This window comes from Lemur catta, chromosome 1 (genome assembly GCF_020740605.2).
Source record: "Lemur catta isolate mLemCat1 chromosome 1, mLemCat1.pri, whole genome shotgun sequence".
Taxonomy (NCBI): domain Eukaryota; kingdom Metazoa; phylum Chordata; class Mammalia; order Primates; family Lemuridae; genus Lemur; species Lemur catta.
In genome coordinates, this window is record NC_059128.1 from 219,167,851 (window position 1) to 219,181,228 (window position 13,378).

Consider the following 13,378-nt stretch of genomic DNA (forward strand, 5'->3'; position numbering starts at 1 on the left):
TGAATGAATTAATGCTAAGGACAACCTTAGCTATCACACATACACACACTCCACCCCACCTGTGCTTCAACTCTCTAATGGTTTCTAGCTGCACTCAAGAGCCAAGCTCTTCAGCATGGCCTACATGCCCCACATGACTTGATCCCTACCTACCTTCGTGATCTCATTTGTGTAACTTCTCCAACATGCCTGGACTTGCTTCGGCTCCAGGGCCTTTACTTTCACTGTTCCATCCACCTAGAATGCTCTTCTGATTATCACATGGTTGGTCCTTCTCACCACTGAGAAGGACCAGTCATTTTCAGTGAAATGTGGCCTCTTCAAAGAGACCTTTCCCTACGAGCCTATCTAAAACAGCCAGCCCATCTTCCTGCTCCTCCTGCTACCCTACCCCCATTACTCTGTATTCCCATACTCTGTTCTCATGTCTCCACAGCAAATAGCACTTACCACTCCCTAATTAGACTTTATCTACTGGCTTACTTGTGAATCTCATAAGAGCAAGGCCTTTATCTTTTTTGTCTACTACTGTGTCCCCGTGACTAAAAAAAGTGGCATATATTAAGAGCTCAATAAATATTTGTTGAAAGACAGAATATTTGCAGCTAAAGCTTCTTGTATGCTCATAAATTATCTGAGAAATCTCCCTTCCTCTTCTCTCTCTCACTCCACACCATTATTATTAGCTTCCTCTACTCCAGGATCAGGTCCCATCAGTCCAGGCCCAGTACACCATTAGCAACCAAACAAAACATGTTTCTCAACCTTTTTTTTTTTTTTGAGACAGAGTCTCGCTTTGTTGCCCAGGCTAGAGTGAGTGCTGTGGCGTCAGCCTAGCTCACAGCAACCTCAAACTCCTGGTCTTAAGCGATCCTACTGCCTCAGCCTCCTGAGTAGCTGGGACTACAGGCATGGGCCACCATGCCCGGCTAATTTTTTCTATATATATTTTAGTTGGCCAGATAATTTCTTTCTATTTTTAGTAGAGACGGGGTCTCGCTCTTGCTCAGGCTGGTCTCGAACTTCTGAGCTCAAACGATCCGCCCGCCTCGGCCTCCCAGAGTGCTAGGATTACAGGCGTGAGCCACCTCGCCCGGCCTTTCAACCTTTATTAATCTATGTCCCTATGTCCAGCAGGCCGAAGTTTTACCTAATTTTATTTTTTACAGTTTATATTATATTATAAAAACTTCTTTTTACTATTTTCCAAAGTCAAAATTATAACATTAAATATGTTTTTCACAGTGTCCTTTCTCTCAGTTTTAATTTTCTACCCTGGTTGAGGGATGTAAAATTGGGATTTCCATTAAGAACTACCAATTTATATCCCTGGAGGTCGACAGTTCTTGTAATCCTGGGACCCTATGGGCCACTTTCCAACTATCCCTTTCCTGTATTCATTTGATCCCAGACTATCACTGTTGATTCAGATTCCTCAAACCTTTCCCCCACAATTACTTGGTTCAGTATTAGCATGCTCCCATAGCATTTGATATCAGTTTTATTAGTATATGTCTTATTTTGGCATTGTTTAAGTTTCTCTACTTTTTGGACCAGCATTTGTCCAACAGAACTTTCTGTGTTGAAAATATTCTATATCTGTGCCATCCAATATGGTAGCCAGTAGTCACACATGGCTACTTAACACTTGAAATGTGACTAGAGTTAACTGAAAAACTGAATTTTAAATTTTATTCTATTAATTTAAATAGCCATATGTGGCTACTGGTTACCATACTGGACAGTCAATAAAACCTTAGACATCTTAATATTTTCAGCCCTCTACCAATGACATAGCACATAATAAACATTTAATAAATAAGCTACAGAATAGAAAATAGAGTATACCATATTTGTTAATAGTAAATTAGGTACATGGTTTTGGGGAATTCTTTCAGTTATGTGTATGATTTTATGTATAGACCATAATTTTGTATATAGGTTTCTCCTAATGGATCAGAGTTTAATTTTCTTTCTTTTTTTTTTTTTTTTAAGAGATAGGGTCTCACTATGTTGCCCAGGTTGGCTTGAACTCTTGGGCTCAAATGATCTTACCATCGTAGCCTCCCAAATAGCTGGGACTACAGGAGTGAGCCAGCAAAAAATTTTTGAAAGACTCTACTGACAAGCCTACCAAATGTCAGCTCTTTGTTCTATCTCCCCACTGTTCTATCACTGTAACTGAGACCAGGAGGCAATTAAGGTCTTTCAAACAATAAGATTCAAAAGATTAACATCATATTGGTATTAAAGTTCTTATCCTTTCATCCAAAGTGGCCTATCACCTGCATTTCAAATTTAGGATAAAAAAGAAATAAAGATAATACCTTTTTAGTCCATCTTTTTACTCCATTATATCCTTTGGTTACCAGCTGTCTATGAAAAAAGCTGTTGAAGAAGTGAACCTAGAACAGACACCAAATACAAGCAACCAGATTATATTAGGCTTGCTCAGATCTAAATTCAAAAGAAAAAGAAAATTTAAAAATTATTGAACATAAAATAGACAAAAGGGTAGGAAAAGTTTCTTCTCAAAAAATAATGATCAAAATATATAACATATATTACATGGTTTACAGAAGATTCTGTTCCAAATTTTTATTAGAATGACCTTATAGCTGTAGTCTACAAGGCAGAGCTGAACAGATTATCTGAATCCAGAACCAGAAGCAATCTGACAAATCTCTCCGAATCAGGTGATAAAGTTGAAAGAAGCTATGAAAAAATGAGGCAATGATTACCTGAACTCAAGGGATATGGATTACAAAACTAATCCCATTTGAAGGATGTATATACGTAGACTCTTGTTGTAACAACTATGAAAAGGCCTCAGTGTGATCATTTCTAGTACCAAAAGAATTACCCTGGCCATCTGCAGCATCAGGGCCTGCATTACTGGCTTCAAATTTCTGACTTATAAGCGGTATCAGCTTATCTGAGATGGTAAACATATTGTGGTACTGAAGTGTTCACTCAGTAAACTTGAGATGATAAAACTGTTCCCTTAGGGCTGTGGCTCTCCAGGTGTGGTCACCATGAGATCAGTAGTATCGGCATCACCTGGGAACTTGTTAAAAATCCAAATTCTCAGGCCCTACCCCAGACCTACTGAAGCAGAAACTCAGAGGGTGGGGCCCAGTATTCTACTTTTTTGAAACTTCCAGATGATTCTGATGCACATTCTTTTGATAAATACTCGGTTTAACATACACATAAAAAGAGCTTGTAATAACTATCTCTAGAGCAGTGATTCTCAAATTTGGTGTCCATCAGAATCATCTGGAAAGCTTGTCAAAACACAGATTGCTGGGCCCCACCTCCAGTTTCTGATTCAATAGGCCTGGGCTGGGGTCCTAGAATGTGCATTTCTAGTAAGTCCCCAAGTGATGTTGATGCTGCTGGTGTAGGGACCACACTTTGAGACCCACTGCCTTAGTAAGTGTCCTGTTAACCCCACAAAGGTTTAGAATTAAATGTAGAGACAAGGCCGGGCTCACACCTGTAATCCTAGTACTATGGGAACCCCAGGTGGGAGGACTGCTTGAGGCCAGGAGCTCAAGACTAGCCTGAGCAAAAGTGAAACCCGTCTCTACAAAAAAACACAAAAATTAGCCAGGCATGGTGGTGTGTGCCTATAGTCCCAGCTACTTGGGAGGCTGAGGCAGGAGGATTGCTTGAGCCTAGGAGTTTGTGGTTGCAGTGAGATATGATGACACCATCGCACTCTAGCTTGGGCAACAGTCAGACTGTGTCTCAAAAAAAAGAAAAACTGTAGAGACAGCGAAGGTAAATTAAACTCTTGAAATTAATACTTTAATATTGGTCGGGCGCGGTGGCTCACGCCTGTAATCCTAGCACTCTGGGAGGCCGAGGCGGGTGGATCGCTCGAGGTCAGGGGTTCGAGACCAGCCTGAGCAAGAGCAAGACCCTGTCTCTACTAAAAATAGAAACAAATTATCTGGCCAACTAAAAATATATATACAAAAAAAAAAAAATTAGCCGGGCATGGTGGCACATGTCTGTAGTCCCAGCTACTCGGGAGGCTGAGGCAGTAGGATCGCTTAAGCCCAGGAATTTGAGGTTGCTGTGAGCTAGGCTGATGCCACGGCACTCACTCTAGCCTGGGCAACAGAGTGAGACTGTGTCTCAACAACAACAACAACAACAACAAAAAATACTTTAATATTAAAAAAGAATCTAAATATGTTTAGATTTAAACTTTCTAATGATTAAGATTCTGACATACTAAAGAATCTGGCAGATTATCCTCATGATTCCAATTTACAATGCACAACACATTTGTGATTTTAAGTGGAAAGTTAAAATCATTTTTCTATATTCATAAACAGTATCAGAATCTGATATTTTTAAATATTTATCTGCTTATTTTTTAGTTTATAAAAGTTGTATAAAGTACTCAAAAAGTTTTGCAGCCCATTCATCAGGCATTTAAGTATTCATAAATAAAAATTAATATATTAAGTCAAAAATAGTTTTAATACGTAACTAACCTCTTTTTTTTTTTTTTTTGAGACAGAGTCTCACTTTGTTGCCCGGGCTAGAGTGAGTGCCGTGGCATCAGCCTCGCTCACAGCAACCTCACACTCCTGGGCTTAAGCGATCCTACTGCCTCAGCCTCCCGAGTAGCTGGGATTACAGGCATGTGCCACCATGCCCGGCTAATTTTTTCTATATATATTTTTAGTTGGCCAGATAATTTATTTCTATTTTTAGTAGAGACGGGGTCTCGCTCAGGCTGGTCTCGAACTCCTGACCTAGAGCGATCCACCCGCCTCGGCCTCCCAGAGGGCTAGGATTACAGGCGTGAGCCACCACGCCCGGCCACATAACTAACCTCTTAAGAGAATAGGGCTGATGAAGGTTGAGTTTGTATTGGAACTGAGAATTAAAGATTTATCCAAGAAAAAATGAAGATGAATACTATTTTACATTTTCAAAGAGAGTAAGATTTCAAGTTAAATTTAAGAGCATAAATAATCCCTTATGTGCATCTTGCCACCAAAAACAAAACAACATCCCCCCCCCCCCAGATATCAACAAACACACCCACTCTGACACAAGTAAGTAGGAAAATAATTGCACCGTGACCTTCTTACACAGAAGCGGTTTGCTGGAAATTATGCTCAACCTTAGCACATGATCAAGACAAAATTAAACCCTTTTTTAAAAATTTAAGGAATATCAAACAATTACATAAAGTTTAGAAACAAAAAACTACTACTTTTAATACACAAGGATTCTCTCTCCTAAAGAAGAGGAAATTTCTACTTACTTTGTCTGGAACTGCATCCATTATCAGCTCACCGTACATATTAATGACCTAAAAAGGCAACACAAAACTGGCTTACTAACTATACAATTCACAACACTCCAATCAGAATGACTAATATATTGATATTGTAATCAAACCTTTTAAACCCTGGGGTTAATGAGTCACTTCAGTAGGAATAAAGAATCCTTGACTCTAAAAGATAACTGTGAGGCCAACCCAGAGGTTATAAGAATATTTTACTGACCAACATCCTCTGCACCTTTTCCATGCTGAGAACCTGCAATACACTAACCTGGTCATTCAGCCAATTCTGACCATCCAGGGTCGCCAGGTCATCCATATCCAGCATGTGCTTATTGTAGAAGATGCGGAAGTTGCATTTTTGATGTCTGGCCCGATAGTTTGTTATTTCCCTATTGATAAATGGTTTTCTGAAACAGAAAGATTTTGAAAGAAAAGGTAAAAAACATGAGTTCTACTCAATGTATTGCTAAGTATCTTTTCTCCCCTAAATCAAAAGAAAAGTCATATAGGCCAACAATTTTATTTTCAAGGGCTTAACTTTAGCATCACTTACATACCTATTAGAAAAGTCTTCATTAAAGACATCTTTTAATCTTCCAAGAACATCTTTTTCACTGAGTGGCACCAAACTGCCATACTTCTTCATAACCTCATCTAGGAATCCTTAAACACAGGAAGAGAGAAAAACTAAGATGGAAAAACAATCCCTCTTCAGCAAAGCCATTCTCCCAACACTTAACCTATACATAACACTTAACACATACGGTACTCAACCTATATTACTACATAGTATTATATTACACTATAAAGAAGTCTCTTAAAAGTTATGTCTTTTGTAAAAAAAAAATAAAGTAAAATATACTAGGCCCTCATCATTCCAATCTAGAGAAAAATGCTGTGAGGCATCATTTCATCACATTGGATTTTTAGGCTACTGATGCAGTTAGAGAATATTAATAGATAGCCAAAATTAAATACTGACATCTTTCCATAGCTTAACCTTGGAAAAGAATCCTATCTCCTAAAGAGTGAAATCTAAAGGGCTTAGTCACCTAGTCACATGTGTCTACCCTTGTGGTTAACTGAAGGAATTACTTTTTTAAATCACAATTAGAGGGAATTAATTGGTGGGATCGTTGTCACTATTATCTGGTAAATAAGTGTGTAACTGAGTATCAGCAAGGGACAAATACAATTTAATTTGGTAGTTATGACACTGAATAACTCTGTCAGTTTAACTTGATAATAGCTACTAGTGAAGCATATTTTATGATGAGAAATAGAATTTAAATGGTGACTTTTCGGCCAGACTATAGGACAGTCTTCAGGTCAACTAAATAATACTTATATATGTTTAATGACTTCAAGGAGGATCCACTGAAGAAATATACCTTAAAAGGCCCTAGGAAATAAAACCAGGACATTATTTCTAAGTAAATATAATACAAAAAAGCTAACGAAAGGCTTAGAATCTTAACAAAAGTACAGACATGACTTAGGCTATTCCCTGATGCTGAACAGGGAAAGCAATAGCCTAGCTAACCATCAGTCTGACAGTTAAGTCTACTGAGTTAAGATGGGAAAAATGAGGACTCTTAGCCACAGCTTACTCAGCTCCCTTTCTAACTCCTAGAATAGTCTCTGCTATGCATCAATACAAAATGAACAGGAAAGATCACAACAAAGTGTTCTGGGAATTTTTTCTTCTGTTAATCTCCCACCAGAGTAGCTTTCAATTTGAAAGGGTTAAGACAAGACCAAAGATCAGGGTCCAGTAAACAAGAAAAAGGTGCTTGCTTATGCCTGGTTCTGGTCGAAACAAACACAGAAGACAGGAAGGTAGTTCCATGTTCCAACTTAATCAGGGTAGGAGATAAAGATTTGTGGTTTCTAAACTAAGAACAGAACATATATTTGCCTCTAGTACTTACTGTATCACATCTTATACTTATCTAAGCATAGTCTTGCGTTTACAGGGGAGAATGAGCCAAACGGAAGATAAGGAATCCCAACAATTGAGAAACTGCATTTAAAGAACAAATTTTATAGCAAAATAATGCCCCTAACAACATAAGAAAGCAGTATGCTTCACCAATGGAATATGGACCCCAATTTCAAAATACTATTATGAAAAAGCAGTGTTCTTGTTAACAATGTTATTTCTGGGTGGTAGTATTACAGAGATTTTAAGTTGTTATGTATTTTTCTCTTATCTAAAGAGATGTGGTCTTGCTATGTTGCCCAGGCAGGTGGTCTAGAACTCCTGGGTTCAAGTGTTCCTCCCACCTCAGCTGGAGCATGTGGATGTTTTTGCTTTCAGATGATAAACATGGATTCCTTATTCAGCAGAAAGACCCTTCTAGGATCTTCAAAGAGAACCCTAGATGACAATGTCTCACTGAGACACACCATTATCTCACTGGAACCAGAAGTAAAACAACAAATAGTTAAAGAACACTTATCATAAGACAAGTACTAGCATATCTCATTTAATCCTTATAGCTACTGTATGTGTTAAGATCCCTGCTTTACAAAAGGAGACGCTGAAAGCTTAGGGAGGTTAAGTAACCTTCCCTAAGACACTTAACTAGCATATGGCTGAACTAAGATGCTGATTGTAGTCATGTGACTACCAAAACTGGGCTGTTAACTATTAATATGATGCTGCTATGCCACCTCTAAAGCATGAAATATCTATTATCTTTTCTCTACAAAAAATGTGGTTCTTCATTTCACCTTTCATTTTTTTTTTCGTTGTCACTTTACAACTGTATCACCTTTCCCTTTTAATACCCCCATGAGCCAAGAATTGCCCACAAAGAGATTTCATAAAGTAACAGTTAAATCCATTATTCTTTATCCACTTGCTTTTATTAGTCAACTACAAAGGAAAAATATATCTTAAAATAAGTTCATATAAAAAATAAAAAGGAAAGAGGTACTTGGAATACACTACTTTTCTCCAAAAGTACTAAAATTTCAAAGTGACCCAAGAAATCATGGATAAAATATTGGGAAAAACAACAAACAAAAACTAGTTCGATGTTTTCCTGCATCCTGCAAGTACAAAATTTTAATAATATGGAAAAAAAAACCTAAGGTGTTATTTCAGAAGTTAAATTACCCACAATGGTAAACTAACTGCACTGGACAGTTTTTCTTTGATACAACTGATCTGGGTCACATCCCACCCTGAATGTGGAATGGGGTTCATTGTGTTGTGTACATAAGAACTGCAACCACTTGGTTCTCCAACAAAAAATAATACACACCTCAGAAATGTCCCATCAACAATAAGGAAGGTATAAAATGTCTAAGAACAAACTTAAGGTATGTGCGAAGCCTAAGTGAAAAGCTGCAAAATACTACTAAGGGAGACAAATCAATAATTCTTTATTTTTTAGACAGGAAAACTCAATATTGTAATAAATGCAATTTTCCCCTAAATTAATCTATGAATATAATGCAATACACCAAGCAAAAATCACACTTTTTAAAAAAATTTACAAAACAATTACAAATTCATCTTGGGACAAAAATGTGAGAAAATTCTAGGAATTTCTGAAAAGGATTAAAAAAGAAAGATGAATAAGAGGCAGGAGAAGAGGAAGAGGAGGGCCTAGTTCCACGGTCAGGGTGGCAGTCTGCTCTCAGCTCTTGGGCAAAGAATGACCAGACTCAAAGTCTCAAGCCCAGACTATTACCTTGGAAAAATCACAAGCAGGGCCAATATGATGGAGTAACCCCAGGCAAGAAGCAGTTTCACGAGCTCTTTATTGAAGAACAAAACAGGCCTGTGTTCACAAGTGGAGAGAGACAGACTGACTCACTGACTGACCCACTCTGAATTTGGAGATTGTTTCATTAGCCCAGTCTAGGGGCGGGCCCTCGGGAGGTGTGGAATGTTATCAAATGATCAACATTTGCCCTCAAAATTCCACGTACCTATAACTCAAGCTCCCTCTCTCAAAGCCCACCTGGGGAAGGAGAGGTGAACCACACTGCAGATTCAAGCTAATGGCATAATTACCCTTAGGTTTCTGCAGGTCACTTTCTAAATCCTATCACAACAGGGCTAGGGAATTCCCACATTGATAATGCCGTCCCTCCTTCCCCAGGTGGAGCAGTTGCTCAGGATAGGATTGAAGGGAGGCAACACAAAAATGGAATCTCCACCCTTATCCTTCTTCCCAGGTGGAGCAATTGCTCAAGACAGCAACAAAGCAGGGAACCCTTTTCCAGAGAAGAGCTGGAGATCCTAACTATCTACCTAACACCATCAAATTATAAAACAATAATAGTTAAAGCAAAATAGTGTTAGCATAGAAATAGAGACCAAGTCCAGAAAGAGACCCAATGGCAGGTGGCATTTCTTAATCACAGAAAAAAGAATGAATTACTCAATAAATAGTATTAGAACCACTAACTCTTTTATCCACAGCTGAAATTCATTTTGGTATATAAAGACTGAGGTAAGGATCCATCTTCACTTTTTTAAAAAGAGCTAAATTTAAAAATAATACATTAATAGCTTAGAAGAAAGACTTGGACACATTTTCACTTTTATAAATGAAAATTCGCTTTTAAGTAGTAATTTTTTTCCTAATACATGACCATAAACATTTTAAAATAAAGTGCTGGTCACCCCATAATTCCTTTTGAACTTTCATACCCTTTAACATGTATTTCTTAAACATGTAAGTGGCACACCATACTTACAGTCTTCGTGCTTTTTCCATTCAATATACCATGGACAGCTTTTTATTCCTAAGTCAAATCAAAATGATCTAGTAGCCTATTTAAATGGGCATGCCATATTTTAACCAATTCCCTACTGATGGCCATCTGTTAATTTTCTGCTCTCTAAATAATTCATCAAAACCCTTGATCTAATCCTTGTTCTACTGTTTTCCTAGGACATACTTGCTAAAAGTCAAATTTCTGGGTCACAGGGTATACATATCTAAACTTCTAAATTTTCATTTATGAATTTTACTATACACATTTACAAAATTTTAATGTTTATAGAGTCAATTGGTATATTTTTATTGCTTCTGAGTTTCTTATCGTACAAAAAATGTCTTATCAATATAAGATTATAAAAATGGTCTGTTCAAAGAATAGCAATAACATAAGCCAATTTTAAAATAGGCAAAGGCCAGGCTCAGTGACTCACACCTATAATCCCAGAACTTTGGGAGCCAAGGCAGGAGGATAACTTGAGGCCAGGAGTTCAGGATCAGCCTGGGCAACATAGCAAGACCCCATCTCTACAAAAACTTTTTAAAAATTAGCCAGGTATGGTGGTGTGTGCCTGTAGTCCCAGCTACCGGGGAGGCTGAGGCAGGAGGATCACTTGAGTCCAGGAGTTTGAGGCTGCAGTAAGCTATGACTGATACTACTACACCTAGCCCAGCAACAGAGTGAGACAATGTCTCAAAAAAAAAAAAAAAAAATAGGCAAAGGACCCGAATACACACTTCTCAAAAAAAGACATACAAATGGCCAACGGGTATATGAAAAAATGCTCAACATCACTCATCATCAGAGAAATGCAAATTAAAACCACAATGAGGGCCGGGCACAGTGGCTCACGCCTGTAATCCTACCACTCTGGGAGGCAGAGGCGGGTGGATCGTTTGAGCTCAGGAGTTCGAGACCAGCCTGAACAAGAGCGAGACCCTGTATCTACTAAAAATAGAAAGAAACTAGCTGGACAACTAAAAATATATATAGAAAAAATGAGCCAGGCATGGTGGCACATGCCTGTAATCCCAGCTACTTGGGAGGCTAAGGCAGAAGGATTGCTTGGGCCCGGGAGTTTGAGGTTGCTGTGACCTAGGTTGACACCATGGCACTCTAGCCCGGGCAACAGAGTGAGACTCTGTTTCAAAAAAAAAAAAAAAAAACCCACAATGAAATATCACGTCATATCTGTTAGAATGGCTTTTATCAAAAAGACAAAAGATAAGTATTGACAAAGATGTGGAGAAAAGGGAATCCTTATACACTATTGGGGGGAATGTAAATTAATACAATCATTATGAAAAATACTATAGCGGTTTCTCAAAAAATTGAAACTAGAAACTACAGTGCGATTTAGCAATTTTACTTCTGGGTATATATCTAAAGGAAATGAGATCAGTATACCTAAGAGACATCTGCACGCCTATGTTCACTGCAGCACTATTCACAACAGCCAAGATATAGAATCAACCTAAGTGTCCAATAATGGATGAATGAAGAAAATGTTAGTATATACACAATGGAATACTATTCAGTCTTTAAAAATCCTATCATTTGCAACAGCATGGATGAACTTGGAGGACATTATGCTAAGTGAAATAAGCCAAACACAGAAAGAAAATTACTGCATCTTTCTCATGTGTGAAAACTAAAGAAGTCAAAATCAGCTGGGTGTGGTAGCTCACGCCTGTAATCCCAGCACTTTGGGGGGCCAAGACAGAAGGATCACTTAAGGCCAGGAGTTCAAGATCAGCCTGAGCAATACAGCAAGACCCCATCTCCACAAAAAATAGAAAAATTAGCTGATCATGCATGGTAATGTATGTCTATAGTCCCAGCTTCTCAGGAAGCTAAGGCAGGAGGATCACTTGAGCCCAGGAGTTGGAGTTTGCAGCAAACTATGATGACCACTACTCTCTAGCCCGGGGAACAAAGCAAGACTCTGTCTCCAAAATCAAACAAAAAACAAACCCAAAAAAGCCAAACTCACAGAAGTAGAGAATAGAAAGGTGGTTACGAGGGACTAGGAGAGACAGAATGGGAAGATGTTGGACAAAAGGTACAAACTTTCAGTTAGACAGGGAGAATAAGTTCTAAAGATTTATCACACAGTCTGGTTACTATAGTTAATAATGTACTGTGTACTTAAAAACTGATGAGAACAGATTTTAAATATTCTCAAAAGAAAATAAGGCTCATGTGATGGCCCATGCCTGTAACGCTAGTACTTTGGGAGGCCAAGGCAGGAGAATCACTTAAGCCCAGGAGTTTGAGACCAGCCTGACCAACATGGCAAGACTCCATCTCTACAAAAAATAGAAAAATTAGCCAGGTATGCTGGCTCGCACCTAGAGTCCGACCTATTCAGGAGGCTGAGGCAAGAGGATCGCTTGAGCCCAGGAGTTTGAGGTTGCAGAGAGCTACGACAACACCACTGCACTCTAGCCCAGGCAACAGAGTGAGACTCTATCTCAAAAAAAAAAAAAAAAAAAAAGGAAAAGAAAAGAAGTACATGAGCAATGAGTGTGTTGATTAGTTTGATTTAATCACTTCATAACGTATACTACACATATCAAAATATCGTTGTACCCCACAAATATATAGAATTTTTGTCAATCAGAAATAATTTTTAATTTTTTAAGAGATGAAGTCTCACTCTGTCACCCAGGCTGGGGTGCAGTGGTGTGATCATAGCTCACTACAGCCTCCAAATCCTGGTCTCAAGCGATCCTCCCACCTCAGCTTCCCCAGTAGCTAGGAGTATAGGTGCCTGCCATACACCTACCATTTTTTTTTTTTTTAAGAGATGGGGTCTCAAACTCCTGGTCTCAACTGATCCTCCCACCTCAGTCCCCACAGTGCTAAGATTACAGGCATGAACCACCAGGTCTAGAAATAATTTCAATGGTCTCTTGTATTTCTTTTTAATAACTTTGAGATAGTCACATACCATAAAGCTCACCCTCTTAAACAGTACAATTCAAGCCAGAGTAATGGCAAAACCCCATCTCTACAAAAAAATTAAAAATTAGTCAGGCATGATGGCATGTGCCCATAGCCCCAGCTACTCAGGAGGCTGAGGCAAGAGGATCTCTTGAGCCCAGGAGTTTGAAGTTGCAGTGAGCTATGATGATGTCACGGCACCCTAACCCAGGAAACAGAGCGAGACCCTGTCTCAAAAAAAAAAAAAAAAAGTATAATTCAGTGGTTTTCAGAGTTGTGCAACCATCACTACTAATTCCAGAACATGTGCATTACCCCAAAAAGAAACCCTGTACCTATTAGCAGTCAACTTCCTATTTCTCTTCTTCCCAG

General features: G+C 38.6%; 1 protein-coding gene across 3 annotated transcripts in view; it reads right to left on the minus strand.

Moving 5' to 3' along the window:
• Positions 1–13,378, minus strand: part of SENP5 (SUMO specific peptidase 5) — a 49,746-nt gene that overhangs the window by 14,668 nt on the left and 21,700 nt on the right. For all 3 annotated transcript variants that reach the window (XM_045540016.1, XM_045540014.1, XM_045540015.1), the window contains exons 3-6: positions 5,875–5,980; positions 5,586–5,724; positions 5,294–5,341; positions 2,328–2,405 (exon numbers count right to left, since the gene is read on the minus strand). In XM_045540016.1, the coding sequence (XP_045395972.1) occupies positions 2,328–2,405; positions 5,294–5,341; positions 5,586–5,724; positions 5,875–5,980 (371 nt within the window). The remainder of the gene's footprint in view (positions 1–2,327; positions 2,406–5,293; positions 5,342–5,585; positions 5,725–5,874; positions 5,981–13,378) is intronic.